This window comes from Panthera pardus, unplaced genomic scaffold (genome assembly GCF_024362965.1).
Source record: "Panthera pardus isolate Hobbes unplaced genomic scaffold, ASM2436296v1 HiC_scaffold_3, whole genome shotgun sequence".
NCBI classification, from domain to species: Eukaryota; Metazoa; Chordata; class Mammalia; order Carnivora; family Felidae; genus Panthera; species Panthera pardus.
Genome location: NW_026526876.1, coordinates 55699495 through 55722775, shown reverse-complemented (window position 1 = coordinate 55722775; position 23281 = coordinate 55699495). Strand labels below are relative to the sequence as shown.

The window sequence follows — 23281 nt, the reverse complement described above, 5'->3', positions numbered from 1 at the left end:
AGGTCTTACGCACGCTGCTTCCCACGTTTGTCTGGAAAAGAGATACAAATTGGGCACTCCATCTGGGGCCTGAGAGGTGATGCTGAGGATAAGCAGGACCAGGAAGAGTCAGCGGGGATGAGGGGCAGGTGGGGCAGCATCTGGGCCCTCGCAGCCAGCCTGGCAGCTTTATCTTGCCGGAAGTAGCCCATTCCCCCATCAGACGCGCTCTGTGGGGCACAGGCACAGAGATGATCCCAAGCCACATCCGAGCATGATGTCTTATCATGTGCTTGTGAGTGTTAATAATCCATAGCTTTCTCTGGTGTTTTCTTCAACCCCCGCTGTCCACTCAGCGCTCCATGCTGTCTGGCTGGAGTGAGGTGTTTTGGAAGCTAGTCCTGAAATTTGCGGTGCTTCCTTTTAGCTGGGGGCCAGGGGTCAGTGGCTCATTTGGTGGGGATGGGCCTGCCCAAAGCCGGCCGTGCAGCCTTCCGGAAGCCTGTGTGAAGAGCAGAGACCCGGCCCCGCGTGGTCATGAGCCTGCTACCCACAGCCGGGCTGGAGACTGCTGGTGTTTCCCTGGCCCGGCATTAGGGTGGGAAGCACAGAGAAAGCTGCCTTCCTTCTGAAATTTTTCTCCAGTCGCTTCCTGGCTTCTGTGTCAGACAGAGCAGCAGATGGCTGGCATTCTTAAGGCTGCACGTCTTTGGGCCCAGTGACTCGGGATTTGCAGGCAGTCAGGGCTAAGGTCAGTGTGCCCTCGGACCCACTGGCTCCCAGGCCGTGTCCTGGTGAGCAGGAAGGAGGTGGCGCCCGGCAATGTCCTCTCCTACTTGAGGTTTGACCTAGTCTGTAACTCTGGAGGAGGGACCAGCTCTGCCGTCACTGGGGGTTGGGGGTAAGGTAGGGGATAAGTGTCTGTCTGGGCAGCCACTTAGGGCTCATATAGCATGGGGTTCACATCCCAGCTCCTTGCGATCAAGTTACTTAACCTCAAGCCTCAGATCTCTTGTGTATGGAACAGGGACAATAACATCCACCTCCTAGGCTATTACGCAAATTAATAAGATTCCATGTAAGACATCTAGCTTGGTGTCTGGTGTGGCATGAGTGCTCAGTAAAGCGTGTAAGTATTTATAATATGTACATCAGTATCTAAGCTATTTAAAGTCATCTGGCAGCAGGACCTGGGTTCCAGATACTGAATCCATGGCAACAAGGCCGTTTCTAGCCCCTGTACTCCTGGCCCATGGGGGCTGCTGATGCACCTCCAAACCTGGCCGATGATGTCTCTGGGGTTTAGCCCGGCTGAGCCTATGATCAGTCACTCAGTGACTGAGTGACACCATCTGGGAGAGGCTGGGGGACAAGGCTGACCATCTCCAGTTGAGCCGTAGTCAACCAAAAAGCCCTGTCTCCTGCCTATTTGTACATGTGCTTTTGGCTTCTTGAATCCATCCTGACCCACAAAATAGAGATCTGGTCAAAAAACGAACTTGGAGCTAGTGATTTCCCTAAGCATTTAGCACAGGCTTCCTTTAAATAGGAGCTCTGCTTATCCATTTAAAATAGATTTTGACTTAGCACAATTTGATTTACATTTTGGGCGCTATCGTTCCATATATTTTTCTGTGCATATATTGGCTTCTAAACACACGTAGGCACTTATACATATTTATATGGTAGAGCATCACACTATGCATGCTGTTTATAACATGCTTTTTAAATTTAACTTCTTGTGAATGTTGTTCCATTTCAGTACAAATAACAGCTTCGCTGTGATTGTCTTTACTTCTTCTGGTTTGCATTGTCAGCATTTCTATCGCTATAGCTTTCCGCAGAACACAAGCAGATCGCTCCTTGTTGCAGACTGGGGCTCTAGCCCCGGGAGCACGTTGTGTGGTGAGGGGCACACTTGCGGGCTTTCCTCTTTACGTTGCTTCGTGCAGGTGCTACAGTCATTCGTGCGGAACCACTCCTGCCCCTGCTCCCCGGGGTTAGCTCGGCCGCTCCGTGAGCATCACGGCCGTGTGGGTCCTGATGGGGGCGGCTTCACCTCCAAACCACCTTCAGGTGATGATTGGAACTGTCCAGAAGGTCCTTTTCCAGATGAGTTTTACCAGTTCGTAAACTCCTCGGTTCAGGGGGACACTCACTGAGTCATTGAGGACAAAGGGTCCTGCCGTGTTCATCCTCTTCCTCCCTGGAACAGAGCCTTATACCCAGTATCGAACGTTTGTTGAATTGAAGCACCAAATATTTTAAAGTGAACTGTCTTCGATATTCATTTCCGCAGCACAGTGTGCATTCTCTGGCTCCTTGCATGGAACATTTGGGTCCCTTTCCGTCTTTTTTTTCCTTGACTGAGCATCACAAAAGTGGCTTTCTGTGTGACATCTGATCATACCACAAAGCCCTCAGGACCCGTCTTGGGGAGTGTGGCTGTTTCCTGCTTGGCGGACGCCCCCAGACCTCTGTTCCTGGGAAGGGTTGGAGAGCGTGCCCAACAGTGTCGTTCCCGCCCTGCGCTGGCACTGTGTCCCTCCCGTCTTCTAATTGGCAGCAGCTTGGGGACCCCCGAGAAGCACGGATTCTGCCTGAAAGGGGTCGGGGGTTCACAGTGAGGATGAGAAGGCCTGACCTGGGAGTAAAGTGCTTGAGCTCTGGCGCACGTGGCCTCACAGACTTTCTTGTACTTTCTGTTTCTTGACTGTGGTGTGGGAAGGTAAAGGTTTGGATTGCAGTGTGGGGGCTCCAGGGAGTAGAAGGGGTAACCAAAGTGGCCTGGATTGTGAGGATGTCAAAGAGGGCACCCGATCAGACCTTGGAATGGGTCTGCAAACACAGGTGGCCGGCAGGATGTACCCTTGGGAAAGCAGGCGGAAGCGGTCACGTGGAGGGCAGGGTACACATCCCTTCCCCCCATCCTTAACAAAGGACCCTCTGCGTCATTTTCTCTGTGGCCAGGGAGGCCTGGATTCGTGCCCCATACCCTGAGAGTGAGGCCCACCCATCCAGCAGTCCTACCCCAGGCACTCTACCCCATGTATGGGCTCTCCCATTGCCCTGCTGGTTAGCATCACTTGGTGTGGATGAGAGCACACCCTGGCTTGTGCTGCTGTTTCCTGTCTGTGTGTGTCTTGTGTCCCCAGCAGATTGGCACATTCTAGAAAGGACTATGTTTTTTCTTCCCAATTATAATACTAAAAGTTATACCTATGTATTTGTTCATTCATTCATTCATTCCACAAATATTCATTGTGCCAGTCACTGAAAACAGGAAGGTGAACAGACGTAGACATGGCCTCTGCACTTAGGGATCTGACAGCTTAGTAGAGGAAGTGACAGTCACCACATAACTGAGGGTAAAAATCTTGACTCTGACAGTGGAAGAAACAGAGGCAAGAGCCTGTTATGGAAGCTCCAATGAGGTGAGAAGGCAGGGAAGGCTTCCTTGAAGAAGTGGTACTTTTGCTGAGGTCTGAAGAATGCATAAGTTAACAATGAGAGAGTGTGGCCAAGTGCATCCCAGACAGAGGGGGCAGCATATGCAAAGGTCCTGTGGCAGAAGAAGCAAGTGAGGACCAGGGATTAAAGGCAGGTCCTTTGGGTCTCAGAGCATGGAGAGTGAGGTAGTAAAGCCGGGGAGAGTGAACTGAGGCAGACAAGGAGAGTCCAGCCTCAACAGGCACCGCATACCACGTGAAGGCAGGCGGTCTTCATCCAGAGAACAACAGGAAGTCTTCAGAGGCTTTTAAGCTGGCAGGGACAGGAGAAATGACATGATTAGATTTGCATCTTGAAAAGATCACTCCTGCTGCTGTGCCAGGAACCAACTGGAGGCTGGCCAAAGTGGGGGTGAGGAGATCTGCTGGGAGGCCACGGTGCAGTCCGGGCAGTGAAGACAGCCACGGTGTGGATCATGGCGGGGTCGGGGGGGTGGCGGGCGGTGGAGGCGAGGCAACGGCGTCCAGTGAGATGTAGCGTTCTTGGAGGTGGATTGTTTGGTGGGAATGAGGGAGAGTGAGGATCGAGGATGATTTGCATTTGGGCTTGTGTGACTGATGGGTGCTGGCACCCTTCACTGAGGCAGGTGTACAGGAAAGAACTGCGGTGTTGCTGCTCTTGACCACGTGGTGTTCTAAGCACTTTCATGAATCATCTCCCTCCATCTCCCAACTGTGGCAGGAATCCGCCCGGTACCACCATTTTACGGGCGAAGAAACGAGGCTCAGAGAAACTTAGAAACAAGTCCAAGGTTGTGTCTTAATGGCAGGCTGTGCCTTCTTGCCCCCACAGCCTGTGGACTGTGCCCTGAGCCACCCCGTCTGGGCTGGAATACATATTTGCAAAAGGCAGGCATGGAGGGAAAGGAGAGAGAGCAGGTGCGGCTGAAGGCCTGGAGCTTTGTTGCTTCTGCTCTGAGGCAGGCCCAGGAGCTAGGCGTGTTTTGTTTAATGCTCTGAGGTCCAAGCTGCAGGAAGCAAGGGACAGCCGAGCCCAGGAAGCTGGTGGTCGCACCCCCGGGGCAATTCCACTCAGTGGAAGCCCATCTCCAGGCCCCGAGACTGTCCCTGACATAAGGGTGCCCTATGCCTTTTGCATTGGGTTGATGTCATGGCTGGCTCACCCTCTCTGTCACTGGCTTTTTCAAACACCACCTGCCTAATTTCCCTTATTGGAACCCCAGAACAAAGACCAAGCCCATAAGGAGAAAAGGTGCATTATTTTCTTACTGATCCGAGATTTAATGGAGCAGCAATTATGTATGATTTGAACTGAAGCACGTTATCCTTTTGCTGGCCCGGATTCCCCAGCCAGAGACACTGCAGGCGCAGGAAGGTGACCGAGAGATGGCAAGAACGGACTGTGGGCTCCACCAGTGATGGCCTGTGGTAGCCTGAAAACAGGCTTGTGTGTCCTGTCGTGCCACTCCTGATCGCCGCCCCGCCCTCCCGACACACACACACAGCATTCCACAGGACAAGAAGCAAAGGGGACATTTGGGACGTGCAACCCATCCCTCTTCCTGCCCTCCAGACTGGTAATTGATGAACAGCCTTTGGCCCAGCCTCTGGAGGGCAACGGGCCCATGCTGCTCCTGTCCCCAGGCTGGGTGCTTCTGTGTCCCGAGGTCCGCGGGTAGAAGACAACACAGCTGTTATGCCTATCCCCCGATGGCACGGATGTTCATTCAACCGGACGATAGGTCTCAAGGGCATGTGCGTGCCCATCCTTCAAGGCTCACTTCAAGTCCAAGTGTTTGCTCCTAGAACCAGTGTCATGCAGCTGGTAAGCAGTGTGGCTGCACCCCAATCCCAGCAAAGCCTCGTCCCAGGGTCACCCTTGTTGCCTTTTTTGTCTATTTGAGAGGTATCAGCCACACTCCCAGGGATATGAACCAGCTCCCTGGAGAGCAGGATACCAGCTTGGCACGCAGGCAAGGGAGGGCGTTATCCAGCTCTCCTGAGGTCTGGGAGAAGGGATGCTCACAGATCCTGATAGTCCCTAGCTGGCTGCGGGGCCTTGAGCAGTCTTGAACGCCTCTGAGCCTCAGTTTCCTTATCCTTATAATGGAGATCATAACACCTGCCTCCTTCATACTTTGTCACCAGGGTCCCAGTGCCTGGCACATGCAATTGCTCAGGAAATGGTAGCAACTGGTCTTCTATTCTCTCCTTATGCCTAGCACCTTCATCTCGTTGGGAGGGCAGAGGGTGCTTTGAGGTGAGTTGTCATCCAGCACTATAAGCATTAGGAAAATCTCACCTCTCTGAGAGGGCCACACATGTGCCATTTATACAGGATGGTGGGAATTAGCAAGGGAAGCAGCCAGCTGGCTTCAGTGCTTCCTTTCTGTCTCTTTACCCTCAGCAAGAGAGGCCCATGTTGTTGTTTTGAGGCCCACCGTCTGGACTTATGGGGCCCCCTGTCCTAGGGATAGAAGGGTTGAGGGTGAGTACTGGGACGGGGAGGGGAATCTCCAGACCAGGTCAGGGATGGCAGCTCAGGGCTCCTGGGAGACAGGCTGCTGGCCCCTGGTGACACTAAGCCCCAGCCTGTTACAGATCCCAAACCCAGACCTGGTACAGAAGTAGCTAGACCCCTTACCCCTCCAACCCTCCAAGGGATCGTGGGCACCCAGAGGGAGAGCAGCACAGCAGTGAGCACCCCAGATGGCACTCACTGACCCCTTCCCAGCTGGACTGCACCACCAAAGACCCCAAGCTTAGGACCTTCATAAGAGCCAGGGAGGAGCCCCAGTTGTGGCTGGGATGGACTTTCTGCCAGCCCAGACAGACAAGAGCTTGAAGCAGATTACATTTTATAATAAATAAAAATGACGTTTCTCGTCCCTGAGCATTGAATGGTAGCAAATGTATACCCCCCACCAATGTATCACAGCTTTCCCTTTGCTGAGAGCTGGCTCCCTCCTCCCCGCGGTGCTGGGCTCAGCCACCTGACCGGGTGGTGACGACATGCTCTGGGAAGCCAAGTCGGTGACATTTTCCTCTCTGAGGAGAGTGTGTTCCTTGCTCAGTTGGCAGCCTGCGGAAAAGGCCAAGCTACAGATCCAGCCTTCCCTCAGCGGCGGGAGGCAGGAGAGAGCCCCCGGCCCAGCAAGGACCAAGTAGCTTCCTCCTGGCAGAAAGATTGATTAGCCGGTGGGACACTCCTCTGGAGGAGGATCCGCTGTGCTGTCGCTGAATCATACTCTGCCTGGGTTAGCTGGAGACCCGTCTCAGCCCCACGAAGTCCCCCGTGCCTCCCCGGGAATTTCTTCTGGCGTTGCCCGCCCCGGCCTGTTGCTGTGTGTTTCAGAGAAGCCAAATATATGTGTAGAAGTTATACTCTTTTTTTTAAATATAATTTATTGTCAAATTGGTTTCCATACAACAGCCAGTGCTCATCCCAACAAGGGCCCTCCTCCCTGCCCATCACCCACTTTCCCCTCTCCCCCACCCTCCATCTACCCTCAGTTTGTTCTCAGTCCTTAAGAGTCTCTTATGGTTTGCCTTCCTCCCTCTCTGTAACTTTTTTTCCCCCTTCCCCTCCCCCATGGTCAGAGTGGCTAAAATGGGCAAACCAGGAGGCTACAGGTGCTGGTGAGGATGTGGAGAAACGGGAACCCTCTTGCACTGCTGGTGGGAATGCAAACTGGTGCAGCCTCTCTGGAAAACAGTGTGGAGGCTCCTCAAAAAATTAAAAATAGACCTACCCTATGACCCAGCAATAGCACTGCTAGAATCTACCCAAGGGACATGAGGTGCTGATACATAGGGACACTTGTACCCCAATGTTTATAGCAGTGCTTTCAACAATAGCCAAATTATGGGAAGAGCCTAAATGCCTATCAACTGGTGAATGAATAAAGAAGATGTCGTTTATATACACAATGGAATACTACTTGGCAATGAGAAAGAATGAAATCTGGCCATCTGCAGCAATGCGGATGGAACTGGAGGGTATTATGCTAAGTGAAATAAGCCAGGCAGAGAAAGACAGATACCATATGTTTTCATTCATATGTGGCTTTTGAGAAACTTAACAGAAGTTATACTCTTAAGCAACACTATAGAAGGAAAAGCACACAGAAACTAGCTTCTGGCCACTTCCGCGTCTGGGGAAAATTATGTAATAGCTCTAGAGTCAGACCTGAGTCCGTTACTTACCTGCTGCATGAACTTGGGCAGATTTTCAAACTGCTCTGAACCCCAGGTTGCTCACCGGTGAAATGGGCCTAATACTTCCATAATGGGGTTCCTGGAGTCATTCCGTGAGCAACATGGCATAAAGCCGTCACTGGTCTTTCTCACCAGACCATCTTCTCACCTTGTCAGGCACACAGGTGAGTTTTTTGTGAGGTTGTATACAAATGCGTGTTTTCTCTGTTGACTAACATCACTTCCTGCCCACATTACCAGGTATCGACACAATCTGCTGATGAGTTAAGGCCACAACGTACTCTGTTACGTTTGCCTGGATCTTCTGCTGGCATCGGGCGTTTGGGTTGTTTCCAGTTTTTTGCGGTGGAAAATGATGCAGCTGTGAATACCAGCAAGCTTAGTTTTTTTATGTGATCCTAACAGAATGTAATGAGGGGCGGGGTGAATTTATACCATGGCGATCCGTGGCTGGGTACGTCCATTGTGCCCCAGAGCCCGCTATGGGTTTCAGATGATCTGTGCCCTTTGAGTCATGTACCCTGACGGTCTGAAGCAAACACCATCCCCTTGGAAGGTGCCAAAGCGTTCCTTGGTTTGTTTTCACAGCCCCTCAGCTGAGGAGGAAGTGGCTGAAGTATTTACATTCTCGTGTCCTCTCTCTTGTAGAAAGTGTGCACCAAATGTGGGATCGAGGCCTCCCCTGGCCAGAAGCGGCCTCTGTGGCTGTGTAAGATCTGCAGTGAGCAGAGAGAGGTAGGATGCCCAGGGCAGCAGGTGGGGGTGGGCTGGGGCGGGTCTGAGCACACTTGCATTTGGGGAAATTCATGGTTGGTCGCCGGGAGGGGCTTCCCTAGAGGCCAAGGAGGACCTACCACGGGCGGCCAGGGAGAAGGGTGGAAAGCTCGCCTGTTCCACAGTGCAGTGGTGGCATGCCTTGCCTGGGATCTGTGGTTTCAGTGGGAAGTCCCTCACGGAGTGTAGGTACGCATAGCATTTTTGTGAGGCTTGTATTACAGTGATAGCAATGGCCGTCCTAGGTTGAATGTTTACTGTGCACCTGACACTGCGCTAAGTTCTTTATAGATACAAGTTCGTTTCGTCCTTACACAACCCCATAGGCGGGTGCTCTTATTATCCCCTTTTGCCGATGGGGAAATGGAGACACTAGAGATTAAGTAATTTATGGGCACAGCTGCCAGTTAGTGGGAGAGCTGGAAATCGAACACAGCCATGGTCTGCTGTGATGAGCCACCCCAAAGTCCCTTCCGGTGCTAAGTTTCTATAATTCTGGTGCTGACCCCGTTTTAGGAGAAGAAATCGAGGCTCAGTGAACTTTCTGAGGGGGCTCAAACCATATCTCCTAACCCCAAACCCAGGACTTTCTTCACGGTACCAGGATCAGGGTCAAGGCAGGAGGACATCGGCAGGCAGCTCCTCTCTGTGGAGGGTCACGGGACGGGGATCGTGGTAACCGAATGAGCCAGGCACAAGGGAGCACACCCCTGGTTTTCCAGATGTGGATTTATTTTTTCACTTATTTCACTTTGCAACTGATACACAGTTTTAAAAAAAAATTATTTATTTATTAATTTATATCCAGGTTAGTTAGCATTTAGTGCAACAATGATTTCAGGAGTAGATTCCTTAGTGCCCCTTACCCATTTAGCCCATCTCCCCTCCCACACCCCCTCCAGTAAGCCTCTGTTTGTTTTCCATATTTAAGAGTCTCTTCTATTTCATCCCCCTCCCTGTTTTTATATTATTTTTGTTTCCCTTCCCTTATGTTCATCTGTTTTGTCTCTTAAAGTCCTCATAGGAGTGAAGTCATATGAAATTTGTCTTTCTCTGACTAATTTCACTTAGCATAACACCCTCCAGTTCCATCCACGTAGTTGCAAATGGCAAGATGTTGTTCTTTTTGATTGACTAGTAATACTCTGGGGTGTGTGTGTGTGTGTGTGTGTGTGTGTGTGTGTGTGTGTGTATACCACATCTCCTTTATCCATTCATCCGTCGATGGACATTTGGGCTCTTTCCATACTTTGGCTGTTGTTGATGGTGCTGCTGTAAACATTGGGGGGCACGTGCCCCTTTGAAACAGCACACCTGTATCCCTTGGATAAATACCTAAGTAGTGCAGTTGCTGGGTCGTAGGGTAGTTCTAGTTTTAATTTTTTGAGGCACCCTCCGTTCTGTTTTCCAGAGTGGCTGCACCAGCTTGCATTCCCACCAGCAGTGCAAAAGAGAGCCTCTCTCTCCGCATCCTGGCCAACATCTGTTGTTGTCTGAGTTGTTAATGTGAGCCATTCTGACAGGTGTGAGGTGGTATCTCATTGTGGTTTTGACTTGTACTTCCCTGATGATGAGTGATGTGGAGCATGTTTTCATGTGTCAGTTGGCCATCTGGATGTCTTCTTTGGAGATGTGTCTATTCATGTCTTTTGCCCATTTCTTCACTGGATTATTTGTTTCTTGGGTGTTGAGTTCGATAATGATACACACTTTCAATCTATGGATCCATAAAACATCTTCAGTTACGGGGAATTTTCAGCCATGCTGTCCTTGAACGTTGCTATCCTGCTAGTCCGTGTCTTCTCTTCTGGAGGTCCTGTGGGACACATTATAGAGCTTCAGTCATCCTCCCATAGCTCCCAACTGCTCTTTCCTGTTTTTTTTCTTTATCTTTCAGGCATACTTTCTGGGTAGAGTCTTTACTGCCTTCCATTTCACTAAATCTTTGAGACTGTCTCCCAACTGTTGGTTTTGTTAGTTGTCTTCCCTAATGTCCACTTTCCTCAGGCATTTTGGCATTTGGGTTTGTACGCTCGTCTTGAGTGGGAGTCCATTTCTCCCCCTGCCCCCACCTCCACCCAGCTGAGATTCTGTTTCCTCCACAGGTCCTGGGTCCCCCCCCACCCCAGTGCAGAGCCAGATGTCCTGGGTTAGCGATGGGATATGTGACCCCAATGATGATGGGATTATGTCCAGAGCTGATCATTACTGCCATGGGCAGCGTGGCCAGGCCCTGGCTGTGTGTGTGCTACTTCCAGCTTCCCTCAGTGTTCACATTCTTAGTCTTGGACAAGGGGACAGTCTCCACTTTTTTCAGCCTCCTTTCCCAGGCGGGAAGTCCCTTCACCAACCCCCATCTTCAGTGACTCTGACTCTAGTGCCCCACCTCTTCCTGTACCCTGGAAGGCTAAGCTCCCAGCTGCCTCCACCTGCTTCTGGACCCAGAGCTCAGCAGGCTGCGCCTTCAACCCCTAAAAATAGTAACTATTTGGAGTTGCTGATCCATTGAGATATACATATCTGATATATATATATATTATATATATATATATATATCAGAAACTCCAAATATATATATACATGTTTTGTATATAATGTATACATATACATATGTATACATAATGTTTTATAAACATTTAAAAATTGTTTTAATATTTATTTTTGAGAGAGAGAGAGAGAGAGACAGAGTACGAGCAGGGGAGGAACAGAGAGAGAGGGAGACACAGAATCCAAAGCAGGCTCCAGGCTCCAAGCTGTCAGCACAGAGCCTGACGTGGGGCCTGATGTGGGGACTGCAAGTTCATGACCTGAGCTGAAGTCAGACGCTTAACTGACTGAGCCACCCAGGCACCCCTAAACATTTTGTAATATTTATTTTATTTTATTTTTTTTTAATTTTTTTTAACGTTTATTTATTTTTGAGACAGAGAGAGACAGAGCATGAACAGGGAAGGAGCAGAGAGAGAGGGAGACACAGAATCTGAAACAGGCTCCAGGCTCTGAGCTGTCAGCACAGAGCCCGACGCGGGGCTCGAACTCACGGACCGTGAGATCATGACCTGAGCTGAAGTCAGACGCTTAACCGACCAAGCCACCCAGGCGCCCCTGTAATATTTATTTTTGAGAGAGAAAGAGAGAGAGAGAGAGAGAGAGATAGCATGAGTGGGGGAGGGGCAGAAAGAGAGAGGGACAGAGGATCTGAAGCAGGCTCTGTGTTGACAGATGTGAACCTGATGTGGGTCTTGAACTCAGAAGCCTTGAGAGCATGGCCTGAGCTGAGGTTGGATGCTTAACCGACTGAGCCACCCAGGCGCCCCCATATATATTTTATTTTTAAATATGGATAAGTTTACGTTTTGTTTTTAGAATATTTTCATCGGTCACTGCTGTGTTTTAGAACAGGGAAGATAGGGGCGCCTGGGTGGCTCAGTCGGTTGAGTGGCCGACTTCGGCTCAGGTCACGATCTCATGGTCCATAAGTTTGAGCCCCGTGTCAGGCTCCGTGCTGACAGCTCAGAGCCTAGAGCCTGTTTCGGATTCTGTGTCTCCCTCTCTCTGCCCCTCCCCCATTCATGCTCTGTCTCTCTCTGTCTCAAAAATAAATAAATGTTAAAAAAAAAATTAAAAAAAAAAAAAGAACAGGGAAGATACTCAAAGTATGAGCTAACATTCTGTCTTGTCTGGAGGTCCCTGATTTCTCACCCTGAAATGGAGATGATACCACCTGTTGCCTAGAGGTGCTGTGGGAATTCAGCAAGGTCATTAAAGTATGCAAAGTGCACAAGACGTCTGGCTTAGAATAGGTACTTCATCATATCAGAGGCCTCTCTCTCACCCAGCCAGAAATTCTCACTTTGAACCCGAAGTCCTTCAGGTGTCTTCAGGGTTCCCTTTTAAGATGCAGAAATCCACTGCTGAGAGAGAGAGAGAGAGAGAGAGAGAGAGAGAGAGAGAGGAAATTCCTGCTAAGTGTCTGGTGGCAGATTCTTAGCAGGATGAAATGGTGGTCAGCTATGAGAGGACAGAGAGGAAGGAGCTGTCAGGGAAAAGGAGGTGGAAGACGAATTTAGCAAACGTAATGATTTAGCTGGGCGCTCCGGAGGCAGCTGCCCCTGCCCAGCCCCCCGCAGGTCACCCTCACACTCCCTAACCATCCTGAGCTGCCACGTGCGGGGCCCTCCACCGGCCCGTCCTAATCTCCAGAGCGCTCTGGTGCCCAGAAAAGTCTGAAATAGCTTAGGATGAATTTTCTTATCTCTTCTAAGGCAAAGAATATGAGGCTGTGCATTATGCTATCAGTTTGTCCTTGAATTTCTAGAGGCCAGTAAAACTTAGCGAGAGGAGGCCGCATTCCCCGGGGCGCCTGGGTGGCTCAGTCGGTTGAGCATCCGACTTCGGCTCAAGTCATGATCTCGTGGTTCGTGGGTTCGAGCCCTGTGCTGGGCTCTGTGTTGACGGCTCAGAGCCTGGAGCCTGCTTCAGATTCTGTCTCCCTCTCTCTCTCTGCCCCTCCCCTGCTCACGCTCAGTCTCTCTGTCTCTCTCTCAAAAATGAATAAGAAATATTAAAAAAAAAAAAAAAAGTCCACATTCCCTCTAGGCCTACTGTGGACATTTAGGAGGTGCGGACCGGCCGTGAAAGCGCACATGTGGGTGCATCAGGGTGCCAGTGTGTACCATACCCAGGTGCTACATTTTCCTGCCTGTTTTGGGGGTGCGAGAGTGACAGGGTAATTGGTTTCCTCGTACCTTTTTGTCTTAGAAAAATTATCTAATCACAACAAAGAGATAGTTAAATAGAAAGAGCATTTAAAATGTCATTTTAAGTGACACAGAGAGCTGGTTCGGAGTCTGTGACAAAAATCGGGAGCTCTGTCCTGCGGCGAAGCCACATCCTGATGGAAGCACTTGAATTCTCTGACGGAAACTTTCATACCGCTGTGCCCTAACACTCCCATCTTTCTTTCCTTTTGACACTTCCCTTCTGTCCTCTCTGGCTGTAATTGTAAGTATTTTCTCTGGAGTGAGCGGAACGCTGGTTCTGTGTCCCTGGGGCTCTCGGGCTGGTGTCACTGCCTGGTCTGTGCGCTTCAGCGGTACGGCAGTGTGAGCTTCAGCCCTTAGTCTAACGCATTTATTCATCCGAGCATTCAACACACATCTATTGAGCATCTTCTCGTGGGACAGGGAGACCACAAACACAGCAAAGTGAATTCTGCCGTGTCACAGATGGTGAAAACGTGCTCAGGCTGAAGGGGAGGGGGCTGCAAACATTGGGGGCAGCTGCCATTTTGTATGGGGGTCAGGGAAGGGCTCACTGATGAAATGATGCTTGAGCAGAGGTCTGACGCACGCTATATGGATATGTGATTGGAAAGCACTCCACGAGGAGGGTACAGTGACTGCAAAGTCTTGAGGAACAGCAAGGAGACCAGTGTGACTGGCTTTAGCCAGAGTCGGAAGAGGAGCTCAGAGACATGGCAGAGGGTTACACCGTGTTGGCCCTTGTGGACTCTTGTAAGGACTTCGGCTTTTACCCTGAGTGAAATGCAGAGCCCCTGGGGGGTCTTGAGTAGCGGAGAGACAGGACCTGAATCCTCTCCCTCTTTTTAAAGGATGCTCCGGCTGTTGTTTTGAGAATGGTGCACTATAATGTCCGCGTCAGGGTGATGGCATTTCAGCTCTCGCATTTAACGTTACCCAGATATTTAAGTCCTTAACTGTTGTTACTCTTAGAAGTTTTCATTTTTTTATTTTTTTTAAGGTTTATTTATTTATTTTGAGAGGGAACAGGAGTGAGCAGGAGCATGGGAGGGGCAGAGAGAGAGAATCCCAAGGAGGCTGCGCGCCGTCAGCACAGAGCCCAACGCGGGGCTCGAACCCACAAACTGCAAGCTCATGACCTGAGCCGAAAGCAAGAGTCAGATGCTTAACCAAATGAACCACCCAGGTGCCCCGAAGTTTTCTTTTTTTTTTTTTAATTTTTTTTTTTTTTAACGTTTATTTATTTTTGAGACAGAGAGAGACAGAGCATGAATGGGGGAGGGTCAGAGAGAGGGAGACACAGAATCTGAAACAGGCTCCAGGCTCTGAGCTGTCAGCCCAGAGCCTGACGCGGGGCTCGAACTCACAGACCGTGAGATCATGACCTGAGCCGAAGTCGGACACTTAACCGACTGAGCCACCCAGGCGCCCCAAGTTTTCATTTTTTTTTTAAATGCTACATACATTTTACTCTTTTCTGATTATGAAATCAATATGGATCATTGACATTTACAGTGTTATCAAAAAGCACAAAGAAATACATACACCCGCAAATCCATAATCTTGTCATCCAGAAACAATCACTGCTAACATTTTGACATGTTTTCTTCTGATCTTTTTTCTTTATATTACTAACCTACATTTCAAAATTAACGTATAGTAAGTTGTTTTCAGCATAATCGGTAACTCCTTATAAACATTCTGTCATATGGCTACTTCTAATTTAGGATGTCTAAGTTATTTCCTTTTTTTCCTTCTTACTAACCACAGAATATCTGTGCATAACTCTTTGCCTACATTTAAAATTATATCCTCAGGTGGGACACCTGGGTGGCTTAGTTGGTTAAGCATCCGACTTCAACTCAGGTCATGATCTCGCAGTTTGTGAGTTCGAGCCTCACGTCGAGATCTGTGGTGACAGCTTAGAGCCTGGCCTGCTGCAGATCCTGTGACTCCCCTCTGTCTCTGTCCCTCCCCTACTCACACTCTGTCTCTGTCTCTCAAAAAATAAATAAATGTTAAAAAGTTTTTTTTTTTAATTATATTCTCAGAATGGATTCTTGGAAGAGAAGAATAAACACCAGCATTTATATTCCCTCTTATACACTTTTGAGTTACTACTTTTGATTTATATCATAATTAGCTTGTGTGTAATTTTAGGTCATCTTAAATATGGGCCCGTGGATGGTATGCTTTCGGAATCTTTTGTTATCCAATACTAGCTCTTGCCTTTATACCATAGAGACAACTTCACTGGTAATAGGACTGATCATACTCTTTCCCATTCACAGTTCTGTGAGTTTGCCCTGTTGTCTGCCAACCGCATATGAAAAGAATCACCATGAGGGAGGGTCAGCAAAGGTGACAACTAGGGTTGGTGTCCAGGGAACTAGAGATAATAGAGAAGCTAAAAGAGATATAAATATGGGGTTTTTTTTCATTAGTTAAGTAAAAGAGATAAGAGAAAGATCAGAAACCAAATTGAACAAATAGGACCTTTGAAGAAAGAATCAGCAAATTTGAAAAAGAACCACGGAACCATTTTCATTTCTAAAAATGAAAAATGTTATTAATAAATTTTAAAACTCAATTGTGCTCTACTTCAGTAATTTTTTAGAACAATGAACCTTGTCATTCCCATTAACAGCCACGTATGTTTCCTTATTTTTTGGTTCTTATTGATTGTTTTTAAATTTTTGATCCCTGGTTAAAACTCCCAACAGCCTGGAGCACTGAGTCCCTATTTCTACTGTGCCAGCTGTCGTGAATATGATGTTTTTGTGACCACACAAAACTACAGCCCTTACCCAATTAGCCTTTTTTCAACTTGCTGCCATGGAAGCATTTGCTCCCCGGACTCCCCGCCCCACACCGTTCCCATTCCCTCTGTGAGCAGCCACCGTCTGCAGTCACTTTCCCGATTTCCTTGTGGGCAAATTAATAGCCTCTGACATGTGTTCAAGATATAAAGAAAGGGGGATGAAAGAGCCGGGTGGACTGGTGAAATAGCACATCAGGCACCACCACAGAACTCCAGGAAGGACATCGTGAGCCAGAAGACAGTTTCGGGGACTTGGGGAGACAGCTTAGGCTACAAGCCCGAGGAGCCCGTGAAGACAAAACTGAGAAAAAGAGAAGGCGGGATGACAGGATCCAATGCACAACAGACAGTTTTCAAGGCAAGCTCAGAGACATGGGGGAGAAGTCTGAAGCCAGACTTGGCTCATTTTATTCTTCTTTAAATAACCCGGTGGTGTGTATATGTATGTATTTGGAAATTAACATTTTTGTCTGGATATGCTTAGGTCATTTTCATTGATTATTTTTCTAGAAGAGGCATATTTGGGTCTTCCGTTCCAAAAAGGGTTTCAGTTATGTGTTTGCTGATTGCTTTGTTCCCAGCTCTTCTGGTTTCTTCTTGGGGGCACTTCTGATTTGAAGGGTGCATTTCCATCCTGTCTTCTGTATTCATGATCTTCTACCAAATCATTTCCAACTCCTCCATTCTGAAGAATCTTAAAGCTTTCCTTCCACATCACCGATCCTGGTTTTTTGGGGTTTTTTATTGTTGTTGTTATTTGTATGACTCTGGTGGTTTCCTGTGTTTGTCTTTGTGCGTACAAATGTGCAACATCCACCTTCAGGTGCTGTGAGCTCTGCAGACTAGGATTTACCCCAGGCAGCATGCACGCTGCTCATAACCCCTTTCCTGGGTCTGAGATCTTGCTCCACGGAGGACGCACCATGGCGCTCCTGGGACCCAGCCTTGCGGCCATCGGGACCAGGAAGGGTGGAGACATCTACAGGCCTGGTTTGGTTCTTTCTGCCTGTCCCTGCTCCCACTGCTGAGCCTCCCTCAGGGAAACGCACCTTTCCAGATGCAATTCACCATGGCAGCTCCTTCCCACTCACACCTGGTTCTCTTCTGGGAGCCTGTCTCCCATGTATAAAGGCAGGGCTGGGGGAGTGATGTGCTCCTGTGCAGCGCTAGAAACCCACAGACATGCCACACCAGGAAGGCTGCCCAGGGGGCTTTGCACCCTGCCCCCTGATCCCTACCAGGCAGGAAAGGCCCTGGTGGCCCAGGGACGCACACTTTCTATCTGGCCCACTCTGTTGTCGGAGGGGAGACCAACCACCTGTAGGCTGACTGTCAGATCCCTCCTGTGCTGGTGTCCTTGTGCCCTTTCTTCATGTGCTTTCATGACTGTGTTAGTGCAAGGTCAGGAGGGGCTGCATGGGGGCTTCTCAGCACATGATGTTGCAAGCCGGAAACTATTTCACTGCTTGTTTAGCCTTTAATCCCAATTCATTTAAAGAAAGAGTGACTCACTCAAAGTTCTACTGTAATCTGTAGAAAAGTTAATTAGAATCTAAATTCCCCAGGATTCCAGAAACCATTCCTCGAGCCTCTTTGTAGAGGCTGTACCTTTGGAATAAGAAGGCTTCTTTGAGGACGCAGGCGTTCTCTGAGGGGGCTGAGCTAGAAAGGGGAGAAGACCAATTTGTAAGCAATTGAAAGCTGATTAATACAATTAGAGCGTTCACTTTGCCTTCCCAGTTTCATGCCGCATCCTGATTATAACTCAGCGGAGTCCGGGGCTGCACCAACACTTACTGTGTTTCCTGCAGTGCTTTGCATATAAAAGGTGCTCAGGAAACGTTTGCTGATTGAAAGAGACATTTGCAAAAAAAGGAAAGCCGGTTCCTTGTTCAGACCACTTTAGACCCTTTCCCCAGCAGGGGGCTTTTGATTTCCCTGAAGTCTCCTCACAGCTGGCCCTGGCTGGGGTCCCACATTGATGCCCATCGATGCTGGGTCTGTATTCTCATCTCTTGGCCCCTCCCTCCCATTTGATGATTGACTGAAAAGAGCAATTTTTTTTTTTTAATTTTTTTTTTCAACGTTTTTTATTTATTTTTGGGACAGAGAGAGACAGAGCATGAACGGGGGAGGGGCAGAGAGAGAGGGAGACACAGAATCAGAAACAGGCTCCAGGCTCCGAGCCATCAGCCCAGAGCCTGACGCGGGGCTCGAACTCACGGACCGCAAGATCGTGACCTGGCTGAAGTCGGACGCTTAACCGACTGCGCCACCCAGGCGCCCCGAAAAGAGCAATTTTTGAAGTAGGAAAGTAGCTTCACATGATGGTCTTTAACTCATCTCCAAATTGCCTAACCCGGAGGGTGACCAGTATGACCCAGTGGGGCCCCTGGGAAGGGTCCACCTTGGCACAGACCTACAGGAGGCCAGGAGAAGCAGGGGCCCCTTCGCTGCAAGCCAGCACCAACAGGAAGCAGCCTCGCCAGCCTAGCCCGGAGGCCTCGTGGCACCTGCCTTCCAGGCGGGCAGCCTGTGCTCACTGCAGGCTGCCATCTGCCTCCCCACGCTGGTCCTCTCCTGCTCCTGCTGTTACTTACAGTTTTGATTTTTGCTGCAAACAGCTTTGCCAGAGGGCCCTTCTGGAGGCCCATGAGTGCACTCAGGAGTGGGTGGCTGGCACCGGAGCAGGCGGGCGGGCAGCTGCCTGAGCGCCCCATCATCTGTGTCTGGCTCTGGGCTGCTGTCACAGCGTCCCTGGGGGACCCGGGTGGTCCTACTTCCTCAGTGTGTAGGTCACCTCCCACACTCCGTGGCTCTGCCAAGCGGACCATCAGCGTAGGCTCCTGGCCTCCCACGCATGTGGAAGTGGCAGGGGGAGTGGGATCGTGGGGCCCTCCAGCACGCCTTCCTCCTGTGGGGGCTGGCAGAGTAGTCTCCCGCTCACTTTTCTGCCACTTATTTGGGGTGCCTATCTGCGCCTGTATCTGCGCACCGGAGAAAGAACTTTCCTCTCCGAGACGCTGCCCAGTCCGAGAGGACTTCCTCACCACTGCACTCCAGTCCACTGGGCCAGTGGTCCTGCCCATGCACTCCACAGGAGTCCAGCCTGGCGTTGAGCAGTGGATGTTAACCGAGCACCCACTGTGGACCAGACAGGGAATATTAATCATCATCCTCTCAGGAGCCCAGTGCAGTACTCATTTTTGCCCTTATGTGACAGATGGGGAAACTGAGGCTTAGGGAAAGGAAGTCACTTGCCCAGAGACACCAGGTGGTAATTGATGGAGCCAGGTGTGTCTGCCTCGAAAACTTCTAACAGCTCTACTTGCTGTTCATTCATTCGTTCACTCATTCATTCATTCATTCATTCAGTGGTCATTGAGTATTTACTATGTGCCAGGCACTGTTTTAGGTCCTTGGCAAATAGCACTGAACAAAAAGCCAAATACCTCTACCTTGAGTTTATGTTCTAGCAGGGGCAGGAAGAGGAGAGAGGGAACAGACAATAAAAATGATCAAACTGATCAATAAGCAAATCATATAGGATGTCAGATTCTGAATGGGGAAGAGAGTAGAACAGGGCAGAGGGATCAGGAGTGTTGGGTGCAGGGTGGGGAGGGAGGCTACAGGGTTAAAAGTAGACCAGTCCCCACATCACACGCTAGTCAGGATGGCTGATATTTAAAAAGCAGAAAGTAATAAGTGTTGGTGAGGAGATAGAGGGATTCGAACCTTGCGCACTGCTGGGGGGAACGTACAATCATGCAGCCACTCTGGAAGACAGCTTGGTGGGAGCTCCACAAATTAATGACCTACCAGTTCTACTTCTGGGTATATCCCCTAAAGAATTGGAAGCAGGGATTCAAGCAGACCTCGCACGTCAGTGTTCCTTGTGGCATTACTCACATCAGCCTAAAGGTGGAAGCAACCCAAGCGTCTACTGTTGGATGAATGGATAAACGATATGTTGTACTTTCCGATTATTATTCATATTATCCAGTCTTAAAAAGAAATGGATGGGGTGCCTGGGTGGCTCTGTCGGTTGAGCATCTGACTCTTGATCTCAGCTCGGGTCCTTATCTCAGGGTCATGAGTTTCAGTACCGCGTTGGGCTCCATGCTGGGCGTGAAGCCTACTTTAAAGGGCGGGGGGGGGGGGGGGGATGGAAATTCCCCACACGCTACAACATGGAAGAACCTCGAGGACGTGAGGCTAAATAATAAGCTAGACACGAAAGGGCAAACATTATAGGATTCCACTTACACGGGGTCCCTAGAATAGTCAGATTCATAGAAAGTAGAATGATGGTTGCCAGGGGCTGGAGGTGGGGGGATGAGGGATTGTTCATTAACGGGCACACAGTTTCAGTTTGGGAAGATGGAAGAGTTCTGGCGGATGGTGTAGCAGTCGCACAATAATGTGAATGTTCTGGATGGTCCTGGACTGTTCAGCTAAAAATGGGTGGAAAGGTGAGTTTTACATTACGCACATTTTACCACAGTTTAAAATGTGGCCAGTGGCGACTGGCCAGGGTGGACCTCTTGAGAAGATGAAGTAGAAAGGGTACAGCAGAGAGGCCGGCGGCCCTCTCGGAGAGGGGCTGTCCAGGATGGCGACACGCTGTGCTGTCGTGTTCACAGAGCGGCATAGAGCCGATGAGATTCCCCACCTTCCACGTTCAAGGTCCTGGGTTCCCCTGAGGCGGGGGGCAGGAAGCTCCTTGGCCGTAGAGACTAGGGAGATGGGTTGACGTGGCCTGATGTGAAGCCCTACCAGGAACGTGGCCCACAGCTTCTAGTGTTTGGCTCTGTTACACCACTGGGTGTTCCCCGCCCCCCCACTTACTCAGCCACCCCAGGGTGCTCAGTAGTCTGTGGGGTTAGGGACTCTGTGATCTGTGTGACCAATTTTGAGTATGATGAGGTGCAGAACCGCTTCACTGTCCCTGTGGATGTGTTGGTATAACAGTGTCATGACACCACAGCCCAGCTCACCCCACCCCTCCTCCCATATGGGTCCCCTCTGTGACCTGGTTTTTCCTGCTATGATACCCTCCTCTATGTGTCCCAGGGAGGTGAGCTAGGGAGAAAGCATACAATTTGGTCAGTTTCCTGCATTAATTTGAATAAAAATTTGGATAATCGGATTTTCCTGCCCGTTTTCCAGATGCCAAGTGACATTGGCTGGCACAGTTGTGCCCTTCCCCCTAGCCAGCTGTCTTGCGGATGGAGACTAGGGAGTAGAGTGTGACTCCATCCTTCAGGAAATATTTATTAAACTCCTAGGTGGTGCCCAGCCCTGGAAAAACACACCCATCTCCTCTCCTAAGGAAATAACTCAAGACACGTGACCTATTACAGTGCCAGAAAATCCCTCTTATAAAAAAAAAAAAAAAAAAAGGGAACCAGAAAACAACTTGTTTTGTTGGGCTCCTCCTCTGGGCCAGGCGCGGGGCTCTGTGTCTCCATTTTCCACCCAAATGGAAGCTCCAGGACCTTAAGTAACAAGTCTAAGGTGACACAGCAAGGGCATGAAGAGCTGGGATTTGAACCTGGGCTGTCTGAACCTTGCCACTAGACCAGCTTCCCGCTCCCAATTTTCTACCAAATCTGTGACCACTGTTCTCCAGAATAGGCCCTCACTCCTTCCTAATCCAGGACAGCTCGAGGGCTGGAGGAAGACAGGATGGATGAATAGGAGTGGCCCTCAGCCTCCCTCCCCTTCGTTGCCAACGTAGTCATCCCCCATGCTCTGGGGGACTCCTGGCTCCCTGACCCCCTTCTTCTTGCTTTGACTTTGTAAGTCATTACATCCCAGACTGGGCCCACGTACCCACAACAAAGCCCTCCTGGCCCTGACCATTTTCTAATAACAGTTTGTAGCTCTGAACCTGGCTTGGGGTCCCAGCACCTGGTTGTCCCCTTGACTCTTAAACCTGCATCAACTTAAGGTCATGTCATGTCATGGGTCAGGTCCTGATGCTCCCTATCTACAAACTAAATCAGAGCAGCCCCTTCAGTAGGAGTCCTGGCTGGTTCATTTCCATGCTGCACCTGGCACCTCATGAGTGTCATCTCCTGTGCACGATGCTCGACCTCACACCCTACTCCTAGCCATACGACCTGGAGAAACTCTCACAAGGCTCCCCAGGAGACATGGCCAAGAGTGCCTATAGCAGCACATTTTGTAATGGCAAAAAAACCTGGGGACAACCCAAATGGTCTTTCATGGTACAATGGATAGGTAAATCATGGCTGTGGAATAATATATAGCAGCGAAAAAAAGAACTATACCTAAAGTCATCAAAGGGTGAATTAAAAACACAATGAGCAAGGCTCCTGGGTGGCTCAGTCGGTTAAGTGTCTGGCTCAGGTTATGATCTCACAGTTCATGAGTTTGAGCCCCATGTCGGGCTCTGTGCTGATGCTTAGAGCCTGGAGCCTGATTTGGATTCTGTGTCTCCCTCTCTCTGTGTCCCTCCCCCCTCTCAAAAATAAATGAACGTTAAATTTTTTAATTTTTTAATTTACATCCAAGTTAGTTAGCATATAGTGCAACAATGATTTCAGGAGTAGATTCCTTAATGCCCCTTACCCATTTAGCTCATCCCCCTCCCACAACCCCTCCAGTAATCCTCAGTTTGTTTTCCATATTTATGAATCTCTTATGCTTTGTCCCCCTCCCTGTTTTTATATTATTTTTGCTTCCCTTCCCTTCTGTTCATCTGTTTTGTCTCTTAAAGTCCTCATATGAATGAAGTCATATGATATTTGTCTTTCTCTGACTGGCTAATTTCGCTTAGCATAATACCCTCTAGTTCCATCCACGTAGTTGCAAATGGCAAGATTTGCTTCTTTTTTTTTTTTTTTTTTTTTTTTTTTTATTTATTTTTGGGACAGAGAGAGACAGAGCATGAACGGGGGAGGGGCAGAGAGAGAGGGAGACACAGAATCGGAAACAGGCTCCAGGCTCCGAGCCATCAGCCCAGAGCCTGACGCGGGGCTCGAACTCACGGACCGCGAGATCGTGACCTGGCTGAAGTCGGACGCTTAACCGACTGCGCCACCCAGGCGCCCCAAGATTTGCTTCTTTTTGATTGCCGAGTAATACTCCCTTGTGTGTGTGTGTGTGTGTGTGTGTGTGTGTGTGTGTGTGTGTATACCACATCTTCTTTATCCATTCATCCATCAATGGATATTTGGACTCTTTCCATACTTTGGCTATTGTTGATAGTGCCACTATAAACATTGGGG

General features: G+C 49.5%; 1 protein-coding gene across 1 annotated transcript in view; it reads left to right on the top strand.

Annotated features, from left to right (window-relative positions):
- Positions 1–23281, top strand: part of RPH3AL (rabphilin 3A like (without C2 domains)) — a 146044-nt gene that overhangs the window by 82461 nt on the left and 40302 nt on the right. Inside the window, 1 exon segment of the mRNA XM_053893243.1 lies at positions 8316–8402. Within this exon segment, the coding sequence (XP_053749218.1) occupies positions 8316–8402 (87 nt within the window).